The sequence below is a fragment of the Coregonus lavaretus genome (assembly GCF_964263955.1).
Source record: "Coregonus lavaretus genome assembly, contig: HAP1_SCAFFOLD_55, whole genome shotgun sequence".
Lineage (NCBI taxonomy): Eukaryota > Metazoa > Chordata > Actinopteri > Salmoniformes > Salmonidae > Coregonus > Coregonus lavaretus.
In genome coordinates this window covers 3098643-3123160 of record NW_028161934.1, presented here as the reverse complement: position 1 = coordinate 3123160, position 24518 = coordinate 3098643, and the positions used below count along the sequence as shown (strand labels likewise).

Below are 24518 nucleotides of genomic sequence, written 5' to 3'. Positions count from 1 at the left end.
GAGAGAGAGAGAGAGAGAGAGAGAGAGAGTGAGAGTGAGGGAGTGAGGTGAGATTGAAAGAGAGAGAGAGAGACAGATAGAGAGAGAGTGATTACTCCTCCTCCCTTTTGTCGTCTGCTCAATGTGATCTGTTGTTTGTCCATCTCTCCAGGAATTGATAATCCGCAATAATCCACAACTGGAATCATTATTATCTCCCGGACAATATGTACTCAGTATATTCCCTAGATACTGAACTCATATACCTTTTGAAAAAATATTGTAATGAGAAAATAAATAAAATTGGTCAAGAGACACTATTGTTACATCACAAACGGCACCCTATTCCCTGTATAGTGCATTAGTTTTGACCAGGGCTCTGGTCAAAAGTAGTGCACTGTGTAGGAAATATGGTCCCTTCAGGGACCCAGCCCATGTCTGTCTCTGAGAAGGTTTATAAGGGCATATGAGGGCATACTATTCCGTGACAAACATTATGCAACTATCTACAAATTATCCAGACTGCATACTTAATGTAGGTTAAGGCCTACAATAGCCCAAGTCCATCTAGTCTATTTGATTATTGTTTGCAGCTGTGCATAAATCCACATCTTCTTTTTTTTTCATGCAGGATATTTGGGTTAAAACCTCCACCTGGGGTTTCACACAAACAGATGTGGCTGCAGTCACAGGTAAATAGGCCTATAGGTCATGCAGACAGACCAGAGAGGATACTGTAGGGAGAAGAGAGAAACAATACATTTTAAGTTGGCATAAGGACACTGAAATAAAAAACGGTTTGCCAATGTAGCTAGCTAAGAAAATGTATTGGTTCCAAATGACACCTCATTTTAAAAACAACGTCACATGATTTCTATCAATCTGTTTGTGTTGAGCAGAGCACTGACAAACTCATCAACATTTTTCCAGGGATTAGGAACGATTGATTGACAGGCTTCTAAACCAATGAAGAAGACGCTCAGCTAAAGTAGGCGGGTTTTTCCTGTTTGAAGGGATACGTGTGTTGCTATGGTTGAAAATGTCTCCTTAACAACCGGACTAAAAGTGGAGTAAACTTCGGTTGTATTACCAAACGGTACGTAAATACAAAATGCAGTACCTTTCTAAAACGTATCTCTACAATATAATCGCAGAAATTACTATGGGCAAGTAAGAATTCAATTGATTTTGGAGGTGTAAACAACAGCATGTAGTCGGCTATTGCTAGCTTGCCAAATTGCTAACGTTAGCCTGCTAGCTACCCATCAAAACAAAGCTACCGGTAACTTTACATTTCAACAAAATAAATGTTAAGCCAAACTTTCGCTAGCAACATGGCTAGTCATTTAACTTTAGCTGGCACACTTTCACATCCATGCACTGGGTAGGTTGAGCTAACGTACCACGTTAGCTTTACTAGCTAGGTAGCTAGCTAAATTAGCTTGCTACAAAGTTGCTGATTAGTTTAGCGAGCTATAAACAAGCTAGCTAAGCCTTAACCAATGTCTCTTTATTTGCAGCTGTGGGGTGGAATGGCAGAGACTGCAGAGAGCAAGAAAGAAGAGGCAGACTACAAAAGACTGCACAGCTTTCCTCTTATCAGGGTAAGAGGGGTGTGTGTGACATCAGGGTAAGGTGTGTGTGTGTGTGTGTGTGTGTGTGTGTGTGTGTGTGTGTGTGTGTGTGAGTGAGTATGTGAGTGATCCGGGTAAGGTGTGTGTGTGAGATCAGGGTATGGTGTGTGTGATCCAGGTAATGTGTGTGTGACATCAGGGCAAGGTGTGTATGTGTGTGTGATCCGGGTAAGGTGTGTGTGTGTGTGTGATCAAGGTAAAGTGTGTGTGTGTGTGTGTGTGTGTGTGTGTGTGTGTGTGTGTGTGTGTGTGTGTGTGTGTGTGTGTGTGTGTGTGTGTGTGTGTGTGATCAAGGTAAGGTGTGTGTGAGTTCAGGGTAAAGTGTGAGTGTGTGAGTGTGTGTGTGTGTGTGTGTGTGTGTGTGTGTGTGAGAGAGAGATCAGGGTAAGGTGTGTGTGTGAGAGAGAGAGATCAGGGTAAGGTGTGTGTGTGTGAGAGAGAGAGATCAGGGTAAGGTGTGTGTGTGTGTGAGAGAAATCAGGGTAAGGTGTGTGTGTGAGATAATGACATGTTGTTTCCCTTCGCAGCACACAGACATGCCAGAGGAGATGAGAGTGGAGACAATGGAGCTCTGTGTCACAGCCTGCGAGAAGTTCGCCACCAACAATGAGGTGTGTATGTTTGTGTGTCAAATGCATAGCTATGACCAGGGGTGCACATAACTTTTTCAGTGAGTTACTCAGGTGAGTACCAGCAGATGGTGTCTGGTACTCACCCCATATGTAGCGTGGTCTTAATAAGTGCAGTCTTCCTCACTGTCCTCCTCAGTGCCGCCACCACTGTCCTCTTCAGTGTTGCCCCCACTGTCCTCTGCTTCAGCTTCCTGCATGGTAGATGATGAAGATGCTGCAGATGCACCTCCCTGTCCTTGGTTGAGCCTCCGATTGGTCAACAGCAGGCTTTGGGTCAAATGTCTCTGTGGTCTGCTTTGACAGGTGAATGTGCATCAGGGCTGAGAGACGAGCATGTGACAGACGAGATCTGTACTTGGTTTTTATTATGTTGAGATGTGAGAATCCCCTCTCACAAGCTCCACTGCTTAAAGGCAGTGTAAGAGACAGCTTAACCACCTTGTTGATGTTGGAGTAAGCATCTGGGTTACTTGTATTTACTATTTGGACCAAGTCATACACAGAAGAGGCTGCAAGGTGTCAAGTTGCAAGGTGGCCTCATATTTCTTGAGAATGCTGCAAACTGTTGTGTTTCCAAAACTGTGGAGGTCTTGCATTTCCTGAGGCCATGTTGAAGGATCAAATACTAAGAAATGATCACATGACTTGAGGGAGTCATATCTGATTTCAAACTCTTCAATTAACCCCCTGAGTAAGTGTGTCTTGTCTCTGTCAGCATCAGCATTATAAACAGTGTGTGCCCTGTGGCTTTCACCATCAAGCAGAAGTGTGAACTGTCCAATGGCCACCATGAGTTCATCCTTACTTTCTCCAATGGTCAGCTTTTCCTTCTGAAACCTAATGGATGTGGTCTTCAAAATGTTGCAAATGTCAAGCATGTTTGACAGAAAGCACTGAAAACGCTCTGTGCAGAAATGCTGCAAGTCACTGTTATCGCTCGTAACCAGTTGCATTTTAATGGCTGGCAATAGTCTTGATATTTTTAAGTGTTTCATGCCTCCATGCAGACCATCTGATATTATGAAACTTACCCAGTTTCACAAAGGAGATCCCATTTTCTTCACATAGCTTATTCAGTGCAGCAGTTTTTTTTGCTGCACCTTTTTGTAAATAAAACTGCAGCAGCTTGACCACAGAGCGATTAAATGTCTCACAGTAAGGAACGTTGCGATCAGCTGATTTCGCGCAATTCTCCAGTGTGTGTGCGGTGCACAGAATGTGCACAAGGGAGTCTCCAACCGCAGCAAGTTGCCGGAGTTTTGGCACAACGCCGTTGTAGATACCTACGTTAACAGCAGCCCTGTCTGTGCACACAGCGACCAACTTTGTTGTTCAGTCATCCAAGCCTGTGTCCTGGAAAAGTCTCACAAGTCCGTCTGTTATGTCCTGCCGTCTTCGGTCAGCACCCAATTCAATCAGTCCAATAAAGTCCGAAGTAAACTCTCCGTTGCTGGACACAGACACAATGTAAACGATTTCCCGCTCAGTTTTTGTGATGTCCTCAGATCCATCAAAAAGCAGCCCCCAAAATTCAGCAGACTGCAACTTGGCTCGTAACTCCCCGCTGATGGTGTGAGCGATGCTCTGCATGATCCGTGTGCCCCCTTCACGTGAATGATATGCACCGCCGACATTTACTCCTAGCCGCTTCAGTAAAGGAACATCCTCAGAATAGGAAGACATGGGACGTGCGTGTTTAGCTTTATGGAAGGCGAGGAGAAAAATATTAAACAGAGCTTGCCGCTGTTCTTCATTCAGCTTGTCTCGCCATCTGGCAAGTGGGCGACTGGACATTTCTTCTCGGCTAGCTTAGCAATGGCTTGCGCCACATTCGTGTGCTCCTTGCTCTTTTCATGTTTGTCAAATAAAGGATGGTTGAAATTCTTTGAGCTTTTATAAAATGCACCTGTTTTGTCTGCTAGATGTGGATTTGAGTGGCAAATCTTGCACCACATTTCAGTGCGCTCATTTTTAGCTTCAAGCCACTGCACATCTTGGAGCCACTTTTCCGAAAAATATATTTTCTTCGGCTCTGGCTCCAGTTGGCGTTTCTTTGTAGGTGGCGAAACGCCAAAGAAGCTGCTTAATGTCTGTTGCTTTTTGGACATCCCTGACAGTAGTTGACAAGCAACATGTCATGTGTAAGGTTAGATGAGAAGATCGGTCAAGTACGCAAAGGCGCGTAGTAACACAAGTGGCATTACGCATTCCTGATTTTTGTCGCGCTTGCGTACCTGCGTACCAGTTATGTGCATCCCTGGCTATGACACCTGGAAAGTTTGTTTGGATATGACTATCAACATGGCATTAGTGCCTATGGTGAGTTACTGTACTTGACAAATCTCTCTCTCCCTTTTCCCTACCCCCACTCCATCCCCCTCTCCCTCTCTCAGAGTGCAGCGAAGATGATCAAGGAGTCGATGGATAAGAAGTTTGGCAGCTCGTGGCACGTGGTGATCGGCGAGGGCTTTGGCTTCGAGGTGACACACGAGGTGAAGAACCTGCTCTACATGTTCTTTGGAGGAAGCCTGGCCGTGTGTGTCTGGAAGTGTTCCTAGCATCAACAACCACACTCTATCTATCCATCTAATCATCTCTCTCTCTCTATTGGTTAGCTTTTTCTGTCTTATTCTCTCCCCGTCTGAATTGATTTGCCATATTCTGTCCAATATTACTTCTTCTTAAAATGCTTTGTGTGTATGTGTGTGTGAATTCACTTTGACACAAATGAAATGCAGCCAGGGTCTCCAATACCCTTATCCCTACATGTTCCTCAAGAACTGTAAATGGGTGCTGTGTGTGTGTGTGTGTGTGTGTGTGTGTGTGTGTGTCTGTGTCCGTGTCTGTGTGCTGGACACACATTTTTGTAAAAGCATTTCTCAACGACCTCCTTAGTTTAAGCAGATTTTGTGTCACAGTGAATTTCCGGACCATCTGCAGTCAACACGGCACACTCTCTCTCTCTTTTTCTCTCCCTCTTTCTTCTCATTCACTCCATCCAATATCTTTTAGTATTTTATAATTGTAAGTATGTGTAAAAAGTTTAAAGCTGATTAGATTTTAAAAATGTTTTAGTTTTTTTAATGCAATGTCTGATTGTTAGGTGGACAGAAACAATGGAACATTCCAGTACAGATACAGTACATACAACTTTTGTTGAAACAATTTGTTAGTATTTGTAGCTGACAGATTGATATTGGCAATGTGATTGATTTGAAGTTGGTCTCAGCCTCTGTTTGAAATGAACTGATTGTGTAATAAAACCTGAATTGTACTGAGAAACATACTCACTATGAGTGTTACTGTCTAGTTTCTGTGTGTGGTTGTGTTCTAGAAACGTAGTATAGTAGAGCCTCTCTTTCACATCTCTTTCTCTCTAACACATTTCTGTCTTCTTTCTACACTTTAAATGGTACCTGGAGAGAGAGAAGGGGGGGGTCGAGTAGCCAATTTTGGGAAGGAGAGAGAGAGACTTGATGATTTGTTTTATGGAAAATATGTTCTTGGGATTACAGAACGTCCTAGCTCTCATTGGTTACTAGAGACCTGGTTGGTTGCTATAGGGACATGGTTACATGGGGGTAGAATATGGTTACTATAGGGACATGGTTACATGGGGGTAGAATATGGTTGCTATAGGGACATGGTTACATGGGGTTAGAATATGGTTGCTATAGGGACATGGTTACATGGGGGTAGAATATGGTTGCTATAGGGACATGGTTACATGGGGGTAGAATATGGTTGCTATAGGCCGCAGCATGAGAAAGGACTTTTTTACATTGTCGACTGGAGTTGAAAAGCACTACATGGCATATAGAGGATAGACGTAGACTTTATATACACTGAGTATACCAAACATTAGGAAGTTGATTTAACAAGTGACATCAATAAGGGATCATAGCCTGTGTCATTGAAAGAGCAGGTGTTCATAATGTTTTGTCCTCTCAGTGTATATAGGGGACAGAAGTAGACTTCTTCATCTGAGGATATCAGGGAGAGACAGATTTGACAAAATAATTCATCTGAAAAGAGACTAGGTGGTGAGAATGCAAGATTTTGACAGGAGGGGAAAGTGGTCCTCTGTAGCTCAATTGGTAGAGCATGGCGCTTGTAATGCCAGGGTAGTGGGTTCGATCCCCGGGACCACCCATACGTAAAAATGTATGCGCACATGACTAAGTCGCTTTGGATAAAAGCGTCTGCTAAATGGCATATTAATTTTAATTAATTAATTAATTTAACAATGTTTTTCAAGGATTTTGACAGAGAAAGAAAGTAACACAATGTTGAGGAGGGAAAATCCAAGGATTTTGACAGAGAAAGAAAGTAACACAATGTTGAGGAGGGAAAATCCAAGGATTTTGACAGAGAAAGAAAGTAACACAATGTTGAGGAGGGAAAATCCAAGGATTTTGACAGAGAAAGAAAGTAACACAATGTTGAGGAGGGAAAATCCAAGGATTTTGACAGAGAAAGAAAGGAGGATAAGTAAAAGAAGGGAAAAGAACGAGGGAGATTTTGGCAGAGGAGGGGAAAGAGAGAGAGAGGGACAGATTTAGTTGTTGACAGATTATAACACGGGTAGTGTGTGTTGCAATCTAGATAGAAGCAGCTGTTTACTCAAAGACTGACCTCCGATCAGGTCACCTTGTCCTCTGACCACACACACACACACACACACAATGTCTCTCATTTGACTCTGTGCCGTCTCTCTCTTTCTCACACACAAAGGAACGTACTGATGTAACAATAGCTATAATAACCAACATGTTTTGAGACTTCCCAGTAAACATTTAGCCCCCCTCGGGTACCCTGTTTGATCCTCATGTATTATTCAAGTCAGATGCCCTTTCTCTCCTCCCCTGTGTGTGTGTGTGTGTGTGTGTGTGTGTGTGTGTGTGTGTGTGTGTGTGTGTGTGTGTGTGTGTGTGTGTGTGTGTGTGTGTGTGTGTGTGTGTGTGTGTGTGTGTGTGTGTGTGTGTGTGTGTGTGTGTGTGTGTGTGTGTGTGTGTGTGTGTGTGTGTGTGTGTGTGTGTGTGTGTGTGTGTGTGTGTGTGTGTGTGTGTGTGTGTGTGTGTGTGTGTGTGTGTGTGTGTGTGTGTGTGTGTGTGTGTGTGTGTGTGTGTGTGTGTGTGTGTGTGTGTGTGTGTGTGTCTTTATATAGCTCATCCCCTGTGTCTCTCTGCTCTGCTGAAATATTAATAAAGAACCAAAGAGTCAGACTGAGACTGCCCTACAACATCTCAACAATACATTACAAACCACTCGAGTGTTGCTTTAGCAGTATGCTTAGGGTCATTGTCCTGCTGGAAGGTGAACCTCCGTCCCAGTCTCAAATCTCTGGAAGACTGAAACAGGTTTCCCTCAAGAATTTCCCTGTATTTAGCGCCATCCATCATTCCTTCAATTCTGACCAGTTTCCCAATCCCTGCCGATGAAAAACATCCCCACCCCCATGCTTCACTGTGGTGGTGGTGTTCTCGGGGTGATGAGAGGTGTTGGGTTTGCGCCAGACATAGCGTTTTCCTTGATGGCCAAATTTTTCTGGCCATCAAGGAAAACATCTGACCAGAGGACCTTCTTCCATATATTTGGGAGTCTCCCACATGCCTTTTGGCGAACACTGAACGTGTTTGCTTATTTTTTTCTTTTAGCAATGGCTTTTTTCTGGCCACTCTTCCGTAAAGCCCAGCTCTGTGGAGTGTACGGCTTAAAGTGGTCCTATGGACAGATACTCCAATCTCCGCTGTGGAGCTTTGCATCTCCTTCAGGGTTATCTTTGGTCTCTTTGTTGCCTCTCTGATTAATGCCCTCCTTGCCTGGTTTGTGTGTTTTGGTGGGCGGCCCTCTCTTGGCAGGTTTGTTGTGGTGCCATATTCTTTCAGTTTTTTTATAATGGATTTAGTGGTGCTCCGTGGGATTTTCAAAGTTTCAGATATTTTTTTATAACCCAACCCTGATCTGTACTTCACCACAACTTCGTCCCTGACCTGTTTGGAGAGCTCCTTGGTCTCCTTGCTTGGTGGTGACCCTTGCTTAGTGGTGTTGCAGACTCTGGGGCCTTTCAGAACAGGTGTATACTTAGATTGCACACAGGTGGACTTTATTTAACTAAATATGTGACTTCTGAAGGTAATTGGTTGCACCAGATCTTATTTAGGGCTTCATAGCAAAGGAGGTGAATACATATGCACACACCACTTTTCCGTTATTTATTTTTTAGCATTTCACTTCACCAATTTGGACTATTTTGTGTATGTCCATTACATGAAATCCAAATAAAAATCAATTTAAATTACAGGTTGTAATGCAACAAAATAGGAAAAACGCCAAGGGGGATGAATACTTTTGCAAGGCACTGTAGAGATGGCCGATATGGACAAAAATCCATATTGTGATACATTCCTGAATTGATGTGGTAACAACAAATAGAGTGAAACGTTTCTAACATTAATGTGCACCACAGTTCTTTTTGATTACCCTTTAAACTACTACTACTAGTTTGATTATTGTAGCCATTAATTGTCCCATTAACAATCACCCATTAGCAAACGTATTTCATTTTAAACTTCACATTTCTGTAGTATAGGCCACTATTATAGTAATGATCGATATCAGCAAAATGCCTGCAATAAGTGGTCGGTATGGTCGCTGTCGATCATTTCCTGTTTATCTTCCCAACTCTAGTATATGGTTGATAAAGCTAAATAGTCTATACTAGATAAGGATATACTGCTATATCTATACTAGGATCTGTATATAATCTATGGTTGATACAGCTAAATAGTCTATACTAGATAAGGATATACTGCTATATCTATACTAGGATCTGTATATAATCTATGGTTGATACAGCTAAATAGTCTATACTAGATAAGGATATACTGCTATATCTATACTAGGATCTGTATATAATCTATGGTTGATACAGCTAAATAGTCTATACTAGATAAGGATATACTGCTATATCTATACTAGGATCTGTATATAATCTATGGTTGATACAGCTAAATAGTCTATACTAGATAAGGATATACTGCTATATCTATACTAGGATCTGTATATAATCTATGGTTGATACAGCTAAATAGTCTATACTAGATAAGGATATACTGCTATATCTCTATATGGTTGTAGGCTTCAACTGTCTGTGACAAAAGGTCCATTTTTACTTTATACTGCCATGTTAGAAACCCTTGCTGCTGTATCTTAGCAACCTCTCCACTGGACAGAGCGGTAGACGCTGGACTGGCCGCCCTGACCGTGTGTGTGTGTGTGTGTGTGTGTGTGTGTGTGTGTGTGTGTGTTAGAGAAAACTCACAGAATTCAACAACAGAGGGAAAGAAAAGGAGAGAGTAGGCTCTTAGAATGTGAACGACCTTTATAGATAATGTAAGAAATATAAATAAAGGATGAGAGAGAGAATGAGAGGAGAGAGAGAGAGAGAAAGAGAGGGAGAAATGAGAGAGAGAGAGAGAGAGAGAGAGAGAGAGAGGAGAGGAGAGAGGAGAGAGAGAGCGAGAGACAGAGAGAGAGAGGAGAGAGAGAGTCAGAGAGAGAGATAGAGAGATGAGAGAGAGAGAGAGGAGAGAGGAGAGAGAAAGGAGAAAGAGGAGAGAGAGAGAGAGAGAGAGAGGAGAGAGAGAGGAGAGAGAGGAGAGAGAGGGGGCGGAGGGAGAGAGAGAGAGAGAGAGAACGAAGTGAGAGGAGAGAGGAGAGAAAGAGACAGAGAGAGAGGAGACAGAGAGACAGAGAGAGGAGAGAGAGATGAGAGATGAGAGGAGAGAGAAAGGAGAAAGGAGAGAGAGGAGAGAGGAGAGAGAGAGAGAGAGAGGAGAGAGAGAGAGAGGAGAGGGAGAGAGAGAGAGGAGAGAGAGAAAGGATGAGAGGAGAGAGAGCGAGAGAGAGAGAGAGAAAATGAGAGGAGAGAGGGGGGAGGTGTAAAGACAAAGCAAGGGATGAATTTTTCATCCAGTCCGTGCCAGTAGGCTTCTATTGAGAATTGATTAAGCCTAATCCAATATTAATGTGACTGTGTGCGTCCATGTGTGTGTGTCCGAAGAAGCATAGTCAAAGGTACATTGGAGTCTGAGCCGTGTGGGAGATGATACATCATCAGCTTTAATAGTGAGAGGAAGAAAAGAAGAGGGGAAGGATACAGCTTGATGGGAAATGCTCCAACCAATGATGTGAGAGACTGACACACGCACACGCGCACATACACGTACACACGCATACACACACAACCATTATCTATCTATCTATCTATCTATCTATCTATCTATCTATCTATCTATCTATCTATCTATCTATCTATCTATCTATCTATCTATCTATCTATCTATCTATCTATCTATCTATCTATCTATCTATCTATCTATCTGTCTATAGTATATATCTATCTACAATATACAGTTGAAGTCGGAAGTTTACATACACCTTAGCCAAATACATTTTAACTCTGTTTTTCACAATTCCTGACATTTAATCCAAGTAAAAAATCCCTGTTTTAGGTCAGTTAGGATCACCACTTTATTTTAAGAATGTGAAATGTCAGAATAATAGTAGAGAGAATTATTTATTTCAGCTTTTATTTATTTAATCACATTCCCAGTGGGTCAGAAGTGTACATGCACTCCATTAGTATTTGGTAGCATTGCCTTTAAATTGTTTAACTTGGGTCAAATGTTTCGGGTAGCCTTCCACAAGCTTTTTGGCCCATTCCTCCTGACAGAGCTGGTGTAACAGTCAGGTTTGTAGGCCTCCTTGCGCACACACGCCTTTTCAGTTCTGCCCACACATTTTCTATAGGATTGAGGTAAGGGCTTTGCCTTGGCCACGCCAATACCTTGACTTTCTTGTCCTTAAGCCATTTTGCCACAACTTTGGAAGTATGCTTGGAGTCATTGTCCATTTGGAAGACCCATTTGCAACCAAGCTTTAACTTCCTGACTGATGTCTTGAGATGTTGCTTCAATATATCCACATAATTTTCCTTCCTCATGATGCCATCTATTTTGTGAAGTGCACCAGTCCCTCCTGCAGCAAAGCACCCCCACAGCATGATGCTGCCAACCCCGTGCTTCACGGTTGGGATGGTGTTCTTTGGCTTGCAAGCTGACACCTTTTTCCTCCAAACATAACGGTGGTCATTATGGCCAAACAGTTCTATTTTTGTTTCATCAGTCCAGAGGAAAAAAAAAGTAAGATCTTTGTCCCCATGTGCAGTTGCAAACTGTAGTCTGGCTTTTTTATGGCGGTTCTGGAGCAGTTGCTTTTTCCTTGCTGAGCGGCCTTTCAGGTTATGTCGATATAGGACTCCTTTTACTATGAATATAGATACTTTTGTACCTGTTTCCTCCTGTTTTTAGTCAATTAGCAGACGCTCTTATCCAGAGCAACTTACAGTTCTTTTTTTTTTTTTTCATACTTGTGGAGGTCTACCATTTTTTTTCTGAGGTCTTGGCTGATTTCTTTTGATTTTCCCATGATGTCAAGCAAAGAGGCACTGAGTTTGAAGGTAGGCCTTGAAATACATCCACAGGTACACCTCCAATTGACTCAAATGATGTCAATTAGCCTATCAGAAGCTTCTAAAGCCATGACATCATTTTGTGGAATTTTCCAAGCTGTTTAAAGGCACAGTCAACTTAGTGTATGTAAACTTCTGACCCACTGGAATTGTGATACAGTGAATTATATGTGAAATAATCTGTCTGTAAACAATTGTTGGAAAAATTACTTGTGTCATGCACAAAGTAGATGTCCTAACTGACTTGCCAAAACTATAGTTTGTTAACAAGAAATTTGTGGAGTAGTTGAAAAACGAGTTTTAATGACTCCAACCTAAGTGTCTGTAAACTTCCGACTTCAACTGTATATACAAAAGTATGTGGACACCCCTTCAAATGAGTGGATTTGGCTATTTCAGCCACACCTGTTGCTGACATGTATAAAATCGAACACACAGCCATGCAATCTCCATGGACAAACATTGGCAGTAGAATGACCTTACTGAAGAGCTCAGTGACTTTCAACGTGGCACCATTATAGGATGCCACCTTTCCAACAAGTCAGTTCGTCAAATTTCTGCCCTGCTAGAGCTGCCCTGATCAACTGTAAGTGCTGTTATTGTGAAGTGGAAACAAGAACAGCTCAGCCTCGTAGTGGTAGGCCACACAAGCTCGTAGATCGGGACCGCCGAGTGCTGGAGCGTGTTAAAATCGTCTGTCCTCGGTTGCAACACTCACTACCGAGTTCCAAACTGCCTCTGGAAGCAATGTCAGCACAAAAACTGTTTGTTGGGAGCTTCATGAAATGGGTTTCCATGGCTGAGCAGCCACACACAACCCTAAGACCACAATGCGCAACGCCAAGCGTCGGCTGGAGTGGTGTAAAGCTCGCCGCCATTGGACTCTAAAGCAGTAGCAACGCATTGTCTGGAGTGATGAATCACTTCACCATCTGCCAGTTCTATGGATGAATCTGGGTTTGGCAGATGCCAGGAGAACGCTACCTGCCCCAATGCATAGTGCCAACTGTAAAGTTTGGTGGAAGAGGAATAATGGTCTGGGGCTGTTTTTCATGGTTCGGGCAAGGCCCTTTAGTTCCAGTGAAGAGAAATCTTAACGCTACAGCATACAATGCCATTCTAGATGATTCTGTGCTTTCTACTTTGTGGCAACAGTTCTGGGAAGGCCCTTTCCTGTTTCAGCATGACAATGCCCTCATGCACAAAGCGAGGTCCATACAGAAATGGTTTGTCGAGATCGGTGTGGAAGAACTTGACTGGCCTGCACAGAGCCCTGAACGTCAACCCCATCGAACACCTTTGGGATGAATTGGAACGCCGACTGCGAGCCAGGCCTAATCGCCCAACATCAGTACCCAACCTCACTAATGCTCTTGTGGCTGAATGGAAGCAAGTCCCTGCAGCAATGTTCCAACATCTAGTGGAAAGCCTTCCCAGAAGAGTGGAGGCTGTTATAGCAGCATATTAATGCCTATGATTTTGGAATGAGATGTTCAACAAGTGTCCACATACCAAAAAAGTGTTAAACAAATCAAAATATATTGATTGAAGGAAAAGCAGCCAACAAGTGCTCAGCATATGTGGGAACTCCTTCAAGACTGTTGGAAAAGCATTCCAGGTGAAGCTGGTTGAGAGAATGCCAAGAGTGTGCAAAGCTGTCATCAAGGCAAAGGGTGGCTATTTGAAAAATATAAAATATAAAATGATGTGTTTAACACTTTTTTGGTTACAACATGATTCCATATGTGTTATTTCATAATTTTGATGTCTTCACTATTTATATTGTACATACAAACAGACAGACAGACAGACAGACAGACAGACAGACAGACAGACAAGCAAGCAGACAGACAGACAGACAGACAGACAGACAGACAGACAGACAGACAGACAGACAGACAGACAGACAGACAGACAGACAGACAGACAGACAGACAGACAGGAGACAGACAGGAGACAGACAAGCAGACAGACAGACAGGAGATAGACAGACAGGCAAACAGGCAGACAGACAGACAGACAGGAAACAGACAGACAGACAAGCAGACAGACAGACAGAGAGAGGAGAAAGACAGACAGACAGGAGACAGACAGACAGACAGAGACAGGAGACAGACAAACAGACAGACAGACAGACAGACAGACAGACAGACAGACAGAGACAGGACACAGACAGACAGACAGACAGACAGACAGACAGACAGACAGACAGACAGACAGACAGACAGGATAGAGACATATACAGAGATAGAGAGAAAGAGGGATGAGTAAACAACTTTATCTCTCTAACAGCATGCCATTCAGATCACCCTGACCTGGCACACCTCCCTGCCTACGCCAGAGAACAGAGAGAAAGATAGAGAGAAGAGAGAAAACAGAAGAATAGAGGTTGACCAGAGATCACAGCTCTGTCTCATTCTGGGGAGCGAGGAGACAAGAAAGAAGAAGGAGAACATTGGAGGGTAACCTTTAAAGACATAAAGGTGAGGAACGAGGGAAGGAGAAAGGATGGAGGAGAAAGACAGGTGGTAAAACGATACCTACTGCCCTCATTAGTTTCAGTGACCCTCTATGGGAAGGGGTGATGTGGTCGTGCCTGGGGGAGTCTGTGCTTTGTCCTTAGGACTGAGTGGACCGTTGTCTATTTCCTGCATCCCAAATGGCACCCTGTTCCCTACATAGTGCGTTACTTTTGACCAGAGACCAGGGCCCTTCTGTGTGTGTGCATGGATGGTCCCGTGTAGCTGTTGGTAGAGCATGGCGCTTGCAATGCCAGAGTTGTGGGTTTGATTCCCACAAGGGACCAGTATGAAAAATGTATGCACTCACTATTGTAAGTCGCTCTGGATAAGAGCGTCTGCTAAATGACCCTGTAAATGTATGTGCACTATGTAGGGAATAGGGTGTCATTTGAGACACAGTCTAAGACTTGTAAAAAAGAGAGTTGGGAATGTTCCAGATGAGAACTGTAAAGAAAGGGGTAGTTGTATTGGGAGGTATCTAGGTAAAGAAAGGGGTAGTTGTATTGGGTGGTATCTAGGTAAAGAAAGGGGTAGTTGTATTGGGAGGTATCTAGGTAAAGAAAGGGGTAGTTGTATTGGGAGGTATCTAGGTAAAGAAAGGGGTAGTTGTATTGGGAGGTATCTAGGTAAAGAAAGGGGTAGTTGTATTGGGAGGTATCTAGGTAAAAAAAAAGGGGTAGTTGTATTGGGAGGTATCTAGGTAAAGAAAGGGGTAGTTGTATTGGGAGGTATCTAGGTAAAGAAAGGGGTAGTTGTATTGGGAGGTATCTAGGTAAAAAAAAAGGGGTAGTTGTATTGGGAGGTATCTAGGTAAAAAAAGGGGTAGTTGTATTGGGGAGTATCTAGGTAAAATAAATGGGTAGTTGTATTGGGGGGTATCTAGGTAACAAAGGGGTAGTTGTATTGGGGGGTATCTAGGTAAAGAAAGGGGTAGTTGTATGGGGGGGGGGGGGGGGTATCTATGTCAGATAAGAGGGCTGCTCTGACTTTGGAATGGTCCAGTCTCTATGGGCCTCTCGCTCTCTCTCTTTCCTTCCCTCGTTCCTCTCATTCTCCCACATTCGCCCCCTCAACCTCTCCTCCTCCTCCTCCTCCTCTTTCTCTTTCTCTCTCTCCAATCCTCCCTCGTTCTTTCACCTATATTTATAAACACTTTCTCTCTTCCTCCTCCTTTCTCTCCCCCTTCTTTCTCCTCCATTCCATATGTTTATCTCTCTGTCTTCCTCCTAGTCCTTCTCTCCCTCAGGACGATGAGGTGGTATACGCGCCGTCGCTCTCGGATGATCTGTCTATTGCTGGCCATTGCCTCCCTCTCTCTCCATCTTCTCCTCGCCGTCCTCTCCCTCTCCGTCGACCAGAACCCCTGTGACGCCCCCTCCCCTCGTCAGACACACCCCCACAACCTCAGAGCCCTGGTGGATACCAACTACACCTCCACGATGTCCGACAACCACTCCAGCTATGCCAAGACACCCCCGGACACAAGAAAAGTGGACTCTTCCAATATGGACAGCAATGGCCCTCACAAAATGGCAGAAATGGACGCTGTCACGACCAAAATTGCCGTCAAGGCAGTTCATGGACATAAGAAGGAAGGGCCTGTAGACTCAGTCAACATGGCGGTAAGGGTAGGAAAGTTTGGCTCGATGGCGATGAAGTCTATGGGGTCCGGGATGTCAAAATTAGAGGCTCTTTTCAGCCACCCGCTCTACAACATGCCAACCCCGCCCATCCCTGAAGATGATTGGCTGCTGAAGGTGAAGCCCAAAGTGAAGGCGCGCGAGAGGAGCACACAGATGTGGTGAGTTTTAATGAAGTAGGGTTAATTGTTCTGAAAAAACTGACAAGCTTTTGAAGTGCACCAAGGACACATGCTGCATAATTCATTTCATTTTTGGCAAATATCCCTCCTACTCCTCCTCTCTTCTCCTCCTTCTCTGAACCACTTCTCTCTTGTCCTCTCCTCATCTCCAACCCTCTCCCTCTCTTTTCCCCTCCCTCCCTCCTTCCCCACCCTCCCCCTCCCTCCCTCCCCCCACCTCCCCAGGGTGAGTGACAGTGACATCGGCTATGACCCGGCCCATTGGAACAGGAGCAGTGAGAGCCACCCCCCCTGGCTGAAGTTCCATCTTGGTATCTCCCGTTGGCAGCTCTACCCCCACCTGGACCCCAACATGGTACCTCTCGCCCAGCAGCTCAGCACACACCGTATCGTCAGCGCAGGTGTGTGTGTGGCGTGTTGGTGTTTGTTTGGGGGAATAGGGGGAAGTTCCCCTTTGACGCTGATCTTGGATCAGTTTAGCATTTTCCCCGCTAAGGGGGTTAAGGTTAGAATTGGGGGAGGGGAAGCTGATCCTAGATCTGTGTCAAAGGGAAACTTCACCCTAGAGTGTGTGGGTGGTGTGTGTATGTTGGGGAGGGGTCTTGGGGGCCTGATTGTTGGGGGGTGGGGGTGGGAGATATGGTGAGCATTATGCCCTGTACACACAGAGAATGAAGTAGCACCCTGGAACATCATGTGGTTCGCTACACCAGTGCTGTTCTACTGTTATAGTCACCGCTTGAGTTTCAATAATATCTCCTGTAGTGTACTCTCCTTCACTATCACCCCCAAATCTAATAGCATTGGGTTGGTGGAGGCATGGGCTAGTGGGAGTTTCCACCATATTTCATATACCAGTCATTTCCTTTCAAATCAGTGAAGGGAAGTGAACAAGTGCACACTTTGGGAGGAAGGACAGATTAGGAGAATTACAATTGCATTTCCTTGATCCCGCCCCTCTTCTCATCCAATGGGTTTTGAGAAAGAGGCGAGGAGAGAGGACGTGAGGAATCAAGGAAATGCAATAGAGATTGTCCCATAGCTGGGAGGTAGTCTCTGTTGTGATGTTTTGAGTCAGGTATAGGGAGACCACTAGTGGATTAATGTAGAACTGCAGGATGAAAACAAACAAACCGGATGACCTTATTTAGTTTCAAACAGGGTAACCCTTTGTGTGTGTGTGTGTGTGTGTGTGTGTGTGTGTGTGTGATAGAGTGTGAGAGAGAGAGCTCAGTATGTACTCAGTATGTGAATGTAAAGTGTTGCTATGGTAACCCGTCTCTCTCTCTCTATATACAGTGGGGGAAAAAAGTATTTAGTCAGCCACCAATTGTGCAAGTTCTCCCACTTAAAAAGATGAGAGAGGCCTGTAATTTTCATCAAAGGTACACGTCAACTATGACAGACAAAATGAGAAGAAAAAAAATCCAGAAAATCACATTGTAGGATTTTTAATGAATTTATTAGTAAATTATGGTGTAAAATAAGTATTTGGTCAATAACAAAAGTTTCTCAATACTTTGTTATATACCCTTTGTTGGCAATGACACAGGTCAAACTTTTTTTATTTGCAAATGATGGTGGAAAATAAGTATTTGGTCACCTACAAACAAGCAAGATTTCTAGCTCTCACAGACCTGTAACTTCTTATTTAAGAGGCTCCTCTGTCCTCCACTCGTTACCTGTATTAATGGCACCTGTTTGAACTTGTTATCAGTATAAAAGACACCTGTCCACAACCTCAAACAGTCACACTCCAAACTCCACTATGGCCAAGACCAAAGAGCTGTCAAAGGACACCAGAAACAAAATAGTAGATCTGCACCAGGCTGGGAAGACTGAATCTGCAATAGGTAAGCATCTTGGTTTGAAGAAATCAACTGTGGGAGCAATTAGTAGGAAATGGAAGACATACAAGACCACTGATAATCTCCCTCGATCTGGGGCTCCACTCAAGATCTCACCCCGTGGGGTCAAAATGATCACAAGAACGGTGAGCAAAAATCCCAGAACCACACGGGGGGACCTAGTGAATGACCTGCAGAGAGCTGGGACCAAAGTAACAAAGCCTACCATCAGTAACACACTACGCCGCCAGGGACTCAAATCCTGCAGTGCTAGACGTGTCCCCCTGCTTAAGACAGTACATGTCCAGGCCCGTCTGAAGTTTGCTAGAGTGCATTTGGATGATCCAGAAGAGGATTGGGAGAATGTCATATGGTCAGATGAAACCAAAATATAACTTTTTGGTAAAAACTCAACTCGTCGTGTTTGAAGGACAAAGAATGCTGAGTTGCATCCAAAGAACACCATACCTACTATGAAGCATGGCGGTGGAAACATCATGCTTTGGGGCTGTTTTTCTGCAAAGGGACCAGGACGACTGATCCGTGTAAAGGAAAGAATGAATGGGGCCATCTATCGTGAGATTTTGAGTGAAAACCTCCTTCCATCAGTAAGGGCATTGAAGATGAAACGTGGCTGGGTCTTTCAGCATGACAATGATCCCAAACACACCACCCGGGCAACAAAGGAGTGGCTTCGTAAGAAGCATTTCAAGGTCCTGGAGTGGCCTAGCCAGTCTCCAGATCTCAACCCCATAGAAAATCTTTTGAGGGAGTTGAAAGTCCGTGTTGCCCAGCGACAGCCCCAAAACATCACTGCTCTAGAGGAGATCTGCATGGAGGAATGGGCCAAAATACCAGCAACAGTGTGTGAAAACCTTGTGAAGACTTACAGAAAACGTTTGACCTGTGTCATTGCCAACAAAGGGTATATAACAAAGTATTGAGAAACTTTTGTTATTGACCAAATACTTATTTTCCACCATAATTTGCAAATAAATTCATTAAAAATCCTTCAATGTGATTTTCTGGATTTTTTTTCCTCATTTTGTCGGTCATAGTTGACGTGTACCTATGATGAAAATTACAGGCCTCTCTCATCTTTTTAAGTGGGAGAACTTGCACAATTGGTGGCTGACTAAATACTTTTTTTCCCCACTGTATATCTCTCTCTCCCCCTCTCTCTCTCCCTCTCCCTCTCAGTGCAGAAGTCTGGAGGGACACAGCTCAAGCTGGTGATGTCATTTCCTAACTACGGACAGGCCATTCTCAAACCAATGAAGTGAGAGACTTACACATGCACACACACACATGCACACACGCACGCGCACACACGCACGCACGCACGCACGCACGCACGCACGCACGCACGCACACACACACACACACACACACACACACACACACACACACACGCTACACATCACAACTGCTTTTACCAGACTCTTACCATGATTGCTAAATACTGCAGAAAGGAGGAGAATAGACCCCGATGTATATCTGTGTTCCTGTGTTAACTGTTTCCTGAGTTGACTGTTTATAGTCTGTATACCTGTTTTCCTGTTTGCTGAGTTGACTGTGTATAGTCTGTATATCTGTGTTCCTGTGTTAACTGTTTCCTGAGTTGACTGTGTATAGTCTGTATATCTGTTTTCCTGTGTTGACTGTGTATAGTCCTCTGTAGCTCAGCTGGTAGAGCACGGTGCTTGTAACGCCAAGGTAGTCGGTTCGATCCCCGGGACCACCCATACACAAAAATGTATGCACGCATGACTGTAAGTCGCTTTAGATAAAAGCGTCTGCTAAGTGGCATATTATTATAGTCTGTGTTCCTGTGTTGACTGTGTATAGTCTGTATATCTGTGGTCCTTTGTTGACTGTGAATAGTCTGTATAGCTGTGTTGACTATATATTGTCTGTATAGAAGTGTTCCTGTGTTGACTGTGTCTAGTCTGTATAGCTGTGTTCCTGTTTTGACTGCATCTCTGTCAGACAGGAGCGTGATGAGGAGACCAACTTCAACCTCTACTACTTCTCTGACTTTGAGAGACACAACGCAGAGATCGCTGCTTTTCACCTGGACAGGTAAACAATGAGTCTGTTTCTCACCTTGATAGTGATAACCAGGGGAGTATACTGCATGCCACAGCACTGACTGAAATGGCTGAGAATGATGAGCAGACATTGAGTAGCATTAAATATGGACCCCTCTCATCTCATCTCTCTCTCTCTTCCTCCCTCTCCCCCTCCCCCTTCTCCTTTCTCTCCCATCTCTCTCTGCCTCTCTCTCCTCTCCCTCTATCTTTCCCACCCCACCGCTCCCTCTCCAATCTCTTGTCCCCCTCCCGCTCTCCCCTGTCCCTCCTCTCCTCTCCCCTCCTCTCTCTCAGGGTGTTGGGTTACAGGCGGATCCCCCCAGCCGTAGGGAGGCTGGTGGACGTGGTAACAGAGATCAAAGACATCACCACAGACCACAAACTGGCCAGGACCTTCTTCACCTCTCCTGGTCTGTCTATCATTATATCACTCCTTCCTTCCCTCACTCCATCACCCTATCACTCTCACACTCACCCCATCTCCCTCTCTCTCACTTCTCTTTCTTTGTTAACACTCCTTACATTACATGTTTCACATCTCTGTTTTCTATGAAAATAGATGCTGCGGAAAGTCAATATTTGCTAAATGAAATATTTTGTTTTCAATCCCCCCCCCCATCCCCCTCTTCATCTCCCATAGTGAATAATGTGTGTTTCTACGGCCAGTGTTCCTACTACTGCAGTACGGAGCATGCTGTGTGTGGTCGACCCCAGAACCTCGAGGCCTCCCTGGCCATGATGCTGCCCGACCCCTCCCTGGCCACCAGACGATCCTGGAGGTCTCCCTGGAGACGCTCCTACAGCCGCAGCAAACTTGCAGTGTGGGTATAGAGTCTATACCTATACCTATATATAGATAATAACCCTAACCTCAACACTAACCCTAGCCTCAACTCTAGCCCTTACTCTAACCCTAGCCTTAACGTTAACACTAGCCTCAACTCTAACCCTAACCTCAAACCTAACACTAACCCTAGTCTCAACTCTAGCCCTTAACCCTAACCCTAGGCTCAACTCTAACCCTCAACCCTAACTCTAACCCTCAACCCTAACTCTAACCCTAGCCTCAACAATAACCCTAGCCTTAACTCTAACCCTGTTGTCACGTTGCAGATGGGAGAAAGACCCAGACTACTGTGACACAGTGAAGAAGACCCCACCATACAACAAGGGAACCAGACTGGTAGACCTGATAGACATGACCATACTAGACTTCCTCATGGGTAGGTCTGGGTCAGGACAACATAATATAATAGTAATGATACTGTAATAATAATACCTTCATATAGCGCTGTTTATGGAGACCAAAGTCTTTTTCAATTAGTAGAAAGAGGAAAAACCTGAAAATAAAACACAATCAAACACATTCAACACTCATTATTTTGTTCCAGGTAATATGGACCGACACCACTATGAGACGTTTGAGAAGTTTGGCAACAACACTTTCCTTCTGCACTTAGACAATGGGAGGGCGTGAGTATCCCCCCCACCCAAAAAGATGTGTGTGTGCATGTGACATTGACACTGTCTGTGTGCGGACTACAGGTTTAACTAACGTTAGTTGATTGTAACATTGACACTGTCTGTGTGCGGACTACAGGTTTAACTAACGTTAGTTGATTGTAACATTGGCACTGTCTGTGTGCTGACTATGGGTTTAACTAACGTTAGTTGATTGTAACATTGACACAATGTCTGTGTGCTGACTACAGGTTTGGACGTCACTCTAAAGATGAGCCCTCTATCCTGACACCTCTGGAGCAGTGCTGCAGGTAAAACATGGGATGCATTATTAAGCACCCCCAAGAGTTGATGTCTGTGCCCTCGTGGGAATCTAATTAGCATAATAAAAAACTCTCCATACAAATCCATCAGTTTAAGTTTAGAGAGATCTGTTCTTTTGCATGGGCTGCATCTCATTCCACCATGTCTGCCGATGTCGCTCTTCCTCATCTACGGAGGAAGGTGGCAGAACTACAGCGGTGTTTGTCAGACCAGTAGACATCCCGAAAATCTGTCTTTTCACAAAAGCATCTATAGCGTCCGAACGGTTTGGCGTACAAACTAATATGACCACTCTCACGAACACGATGGTGTTAAAAAAAGTGGTTAAATATGTGTAAAAAAAAACAAACAATAATTTCCTTATCTTTCTTATAACTCTCAGATATAGCAAAAACACTTCAAATTAAACTTCCTTTTGATGTATTTTTTGACTATCTGTTTTTCTATGTATGAGTCTGTTATTCAATGTGTTTCTATAGGCTAATAGCAGTAGGCCAAATTCAATGTTTCATCGAATAATTGTTTTAGATAGATTTGTTTATATGTAAAATGAATAATCTAATATCTAAATTATCCTTGGTATGACCATCTTAAAACAATTCAGTATGTTAACTTAGTAGAACCACCACCACCCCACCCCACCATCATCATTTATTCCTCTTCTTTCTCATAACTTTCTCTCCATCTCTCTCTCGCTCTCTCTAGGATCCGTCGCTCCACCCTCCTGCGTCTGCGTCTCCTCTCCCTGCCCCAGTACCATCTCAGTGACGTCATGAGGGACTCTCTTTCCCATGATCCTCTATTCTCCGTGGCCCCTCTCCTCTCGGAGCTGCACCTCTCCGCCCTGGACCGTCGCCTAGCGACCGTGCTCCGAACCGTGAGCCGTTGCCAGGAGCGACAGCGTAGTCGCCATGGAGAAGGCGATGATGAGGTCGTCTATGATGATGTCACTGATTATAAGACTTTGGTTACACCTGTGACACCTACAGGGTAGTGTGGCCATGCCCCCTCGACAACAGCACTTCAACCGTCAGAAGAAATTGTCATGGCGCATCACCATGGCGATGATGATTTATGTGTGACGTCATTGCATCGGCAAGTCACAAGAGTGACATATTTACACTTGGAGTTCCTGGTATCATTCGTTTGGCTTCTAACTGTTAGAGAGAGGATGGCTGTGTCCGAAGTGTCACCCGACATTATATAGAGAGTAGGATGCCATTTCAGACAGACTATTTGTAGGTCTATTCTAGTCTGGTGTATGGATGGGATGTTTAAATCACTGTGTACATGTATTGTTAGGCCTCATTAAATCAAGTTGATTATATTGTGTTATTTATTGTTATTTAATACATGGAGCGTACTTAGTGAAATAAATCTCAGTTTTAGTATATACAATACCAGTCAAAAGTTTGGACACATACTCATTCAAGGGTTTTTCTTTATTTTTACTATTTTCTACATTGTAGAATAATAGTGAAGACATCAAAACTATGAAATAACGCATATGGAATCATGTAGTAACCAAAAAAGTGTTAAACAAATCAAAATATATTTTATATTTGAGATTCTTCAAAGTAGCCACCCTGCCTTGATGACAGCTTTGTATACTCTTGGCATTCTTTCAACCAGACTTCACCTGGAATGCTTTTCCAACAGTCTTGAAGGAGTTCCCACATATGCTGAGCACTTGTTGGCTGCTGTTCCTTCACTCTGCCGTCCGACTCATCCCAAACCATCTCAATTGGGTTGAGGTCGGGGGATTTTGTATGCCAGGTCATCTGATGCAGCACTGCATCACTCTCCTTCTTGGTAAAATAGCCCTTACAAAGCCTGGAGGTGTGTTGGGTCATTGTCCTGTTGAAAAACAAATGATAGTCCCACTAAGCTCAAACCAGATGGGATGGCGTATTGCTGCAGAATGCTGTGGTAGCCATGCTGGTTAGGTGTGCCTTGAATTCTAAATAAATCACAGACAGTGTCACAATTAAAGCACCCCCACACCATAACACCTCCTCCTCCATGCTGGGAAATACACATGCGGAGATCATCCGTTCACCTACTCTGCATCTCACAAAGACACGGCAGTTGGAACCAAAAATCTCCAATTTGGACTCCAACGGTCTAATGTCCATTGCTCGTGTTTCTTGGCCCAAGCAGGTCTCCTCTTCTTATTGGTGTCCTTTAGTAGTGGTTTCTTTGTAGCAATTCGACCATGAAGGCCTGATTTACACAGTCCCCTCTGAACAGTTGATGTTGAGATGTGTCTGTGACTTGAACTTTATTTGGGCTGCAATTTCTGAAGCTGGTAACTCTAATTAACTTATCCTCTGCAGCAGAGGTGACTCTGGGTCTTCCATTCCTGTGGTGGTCCTCAAGAGAGCCAGTTACATCATAGCGCTTGATGGTTTTTGCGACTGCACTTGAAGAAACTTTCAAAGTTCTTGAAATGTTCTGTATTGACTGACCTTCATGTCTTAAAGTAATGATGGACTGTCATTTCTCTTTGATTATTTAAGCTGTTCTTACCATAATATGGACTTGGTCTTTTACCAAATAGGGCTATCTTCTGTATACCCCCCTACCTTGTCACATCACAACTGATTGGCTCAAACGCATTAAGAAGGAAATAAATTCCACAAATGAACTTTTAAGAAGGCACACCTGTT

General features: G+C 43.9%; 2 protein-coding genes across 2 annotated transcripts; both read left to right on the top strand.

Moving 5' to 3' along the window:
- Positions 1-973: 973 nt before the first annotated feature.
- LOC311119839 (dynein axonemal light chain 4) lies at positions 974-5525 on the top strand. Its single transcript, XM_084194500.1, has 4 exons — positions 974-1075; positions 1500-1583; positions 2141-2224; positions 4639-5525. The coding sequence occupies exons 2-4, from the start codon at positions 1512-1514 to the stop codon at positions 4801-4803; spliced, it is 321 nt and encodes a 106-aa protein (XP_084050626.1). The 5' UTR covers positions 974-1075; positions 1500-1511; the 3' UTR covers positions 4804-5525.
- An 8627-nt stretch (positions 5526-14152) lies between these two features.
- Positions 14153-22845, top strand: LOC311119899 (extracellular serine/threonine protein kinase FAM20C-like). Its single transcript, XM_084194548.1, has 11 exons — positions 14153-14263; positions 15533-16103; positions 16350-16525; positions 19172-19250; positions 19961-20053; positions 20359-20474; positions 20705-20885; positions 21178-21287; positions 21456-21537; positions 21777-21836; positions 22555-22845. Exons 2-11 carry the CDS (start codon positions 15553-15555, stop codon positions 22841-22843), a joined length of 1737 nt encoding a protein of 578 aa, XP_084050674.1. The 5' UTR covers positions 14153-14263; positions 15533-15552; the 3' UTR covers positions 22844-22845.
- The last annotated feature ends 1673 nt before the right edge of the window (positions 22846-24518 follow it).

What these genes read in the sequence shown, in the direction of transcription:
- LOC311119839 (XM_084194500.1), top strand. Translation starts at nt 1,512, where the DNA reads ATGGCAGAGACTGCAGAGAGCAAGAAAGAAGAGGCAGACTACAAAAGA. An exon ending in ACAGCTTTCCTCTTATCAGG is followed by an intron (nt 1,584 to 2,140) that starts GTAAGAGGGGTG and finishes TTCCCTTCGCAG; the next exon opens with CACACAGACATGCCAGAGGA. An exon ending in AGTTCGCCACCAACAATGAG is followed by an intron (nt 2,225 to 4,638) that starts GTGTGTATGTTT and finishes TCCCTCTCTCAG; the next exon opens with AGTGCAGCGAAGATGATCAA.
- LOC311119899 (XM_084194548.1), top strand. Translation starts at nt 15,553, where the DNA reads ATGAGGTGGTATACGCGCCGTCGCTCTCGGATGATCTGTCTATTGCTG. An exon ending in ACACCGTATCGTCAGCGCAG is followed by an intron (nt 16,526 to 19,171) that starts GTGTGTGTGTGG and finishes TCTCCCTCTCAG; the next exon opens with TGCAGAAGTCTGGAGGGACA. An exon ending in CATACTAGACTTCCTCATGG is followed by an intron (nt 21,288 to 21,455) that starts GTAGGTCTGGGT and finishes ATTTTGTTCCAG; the next exon opens with GTAATATGGACCGACACCAC.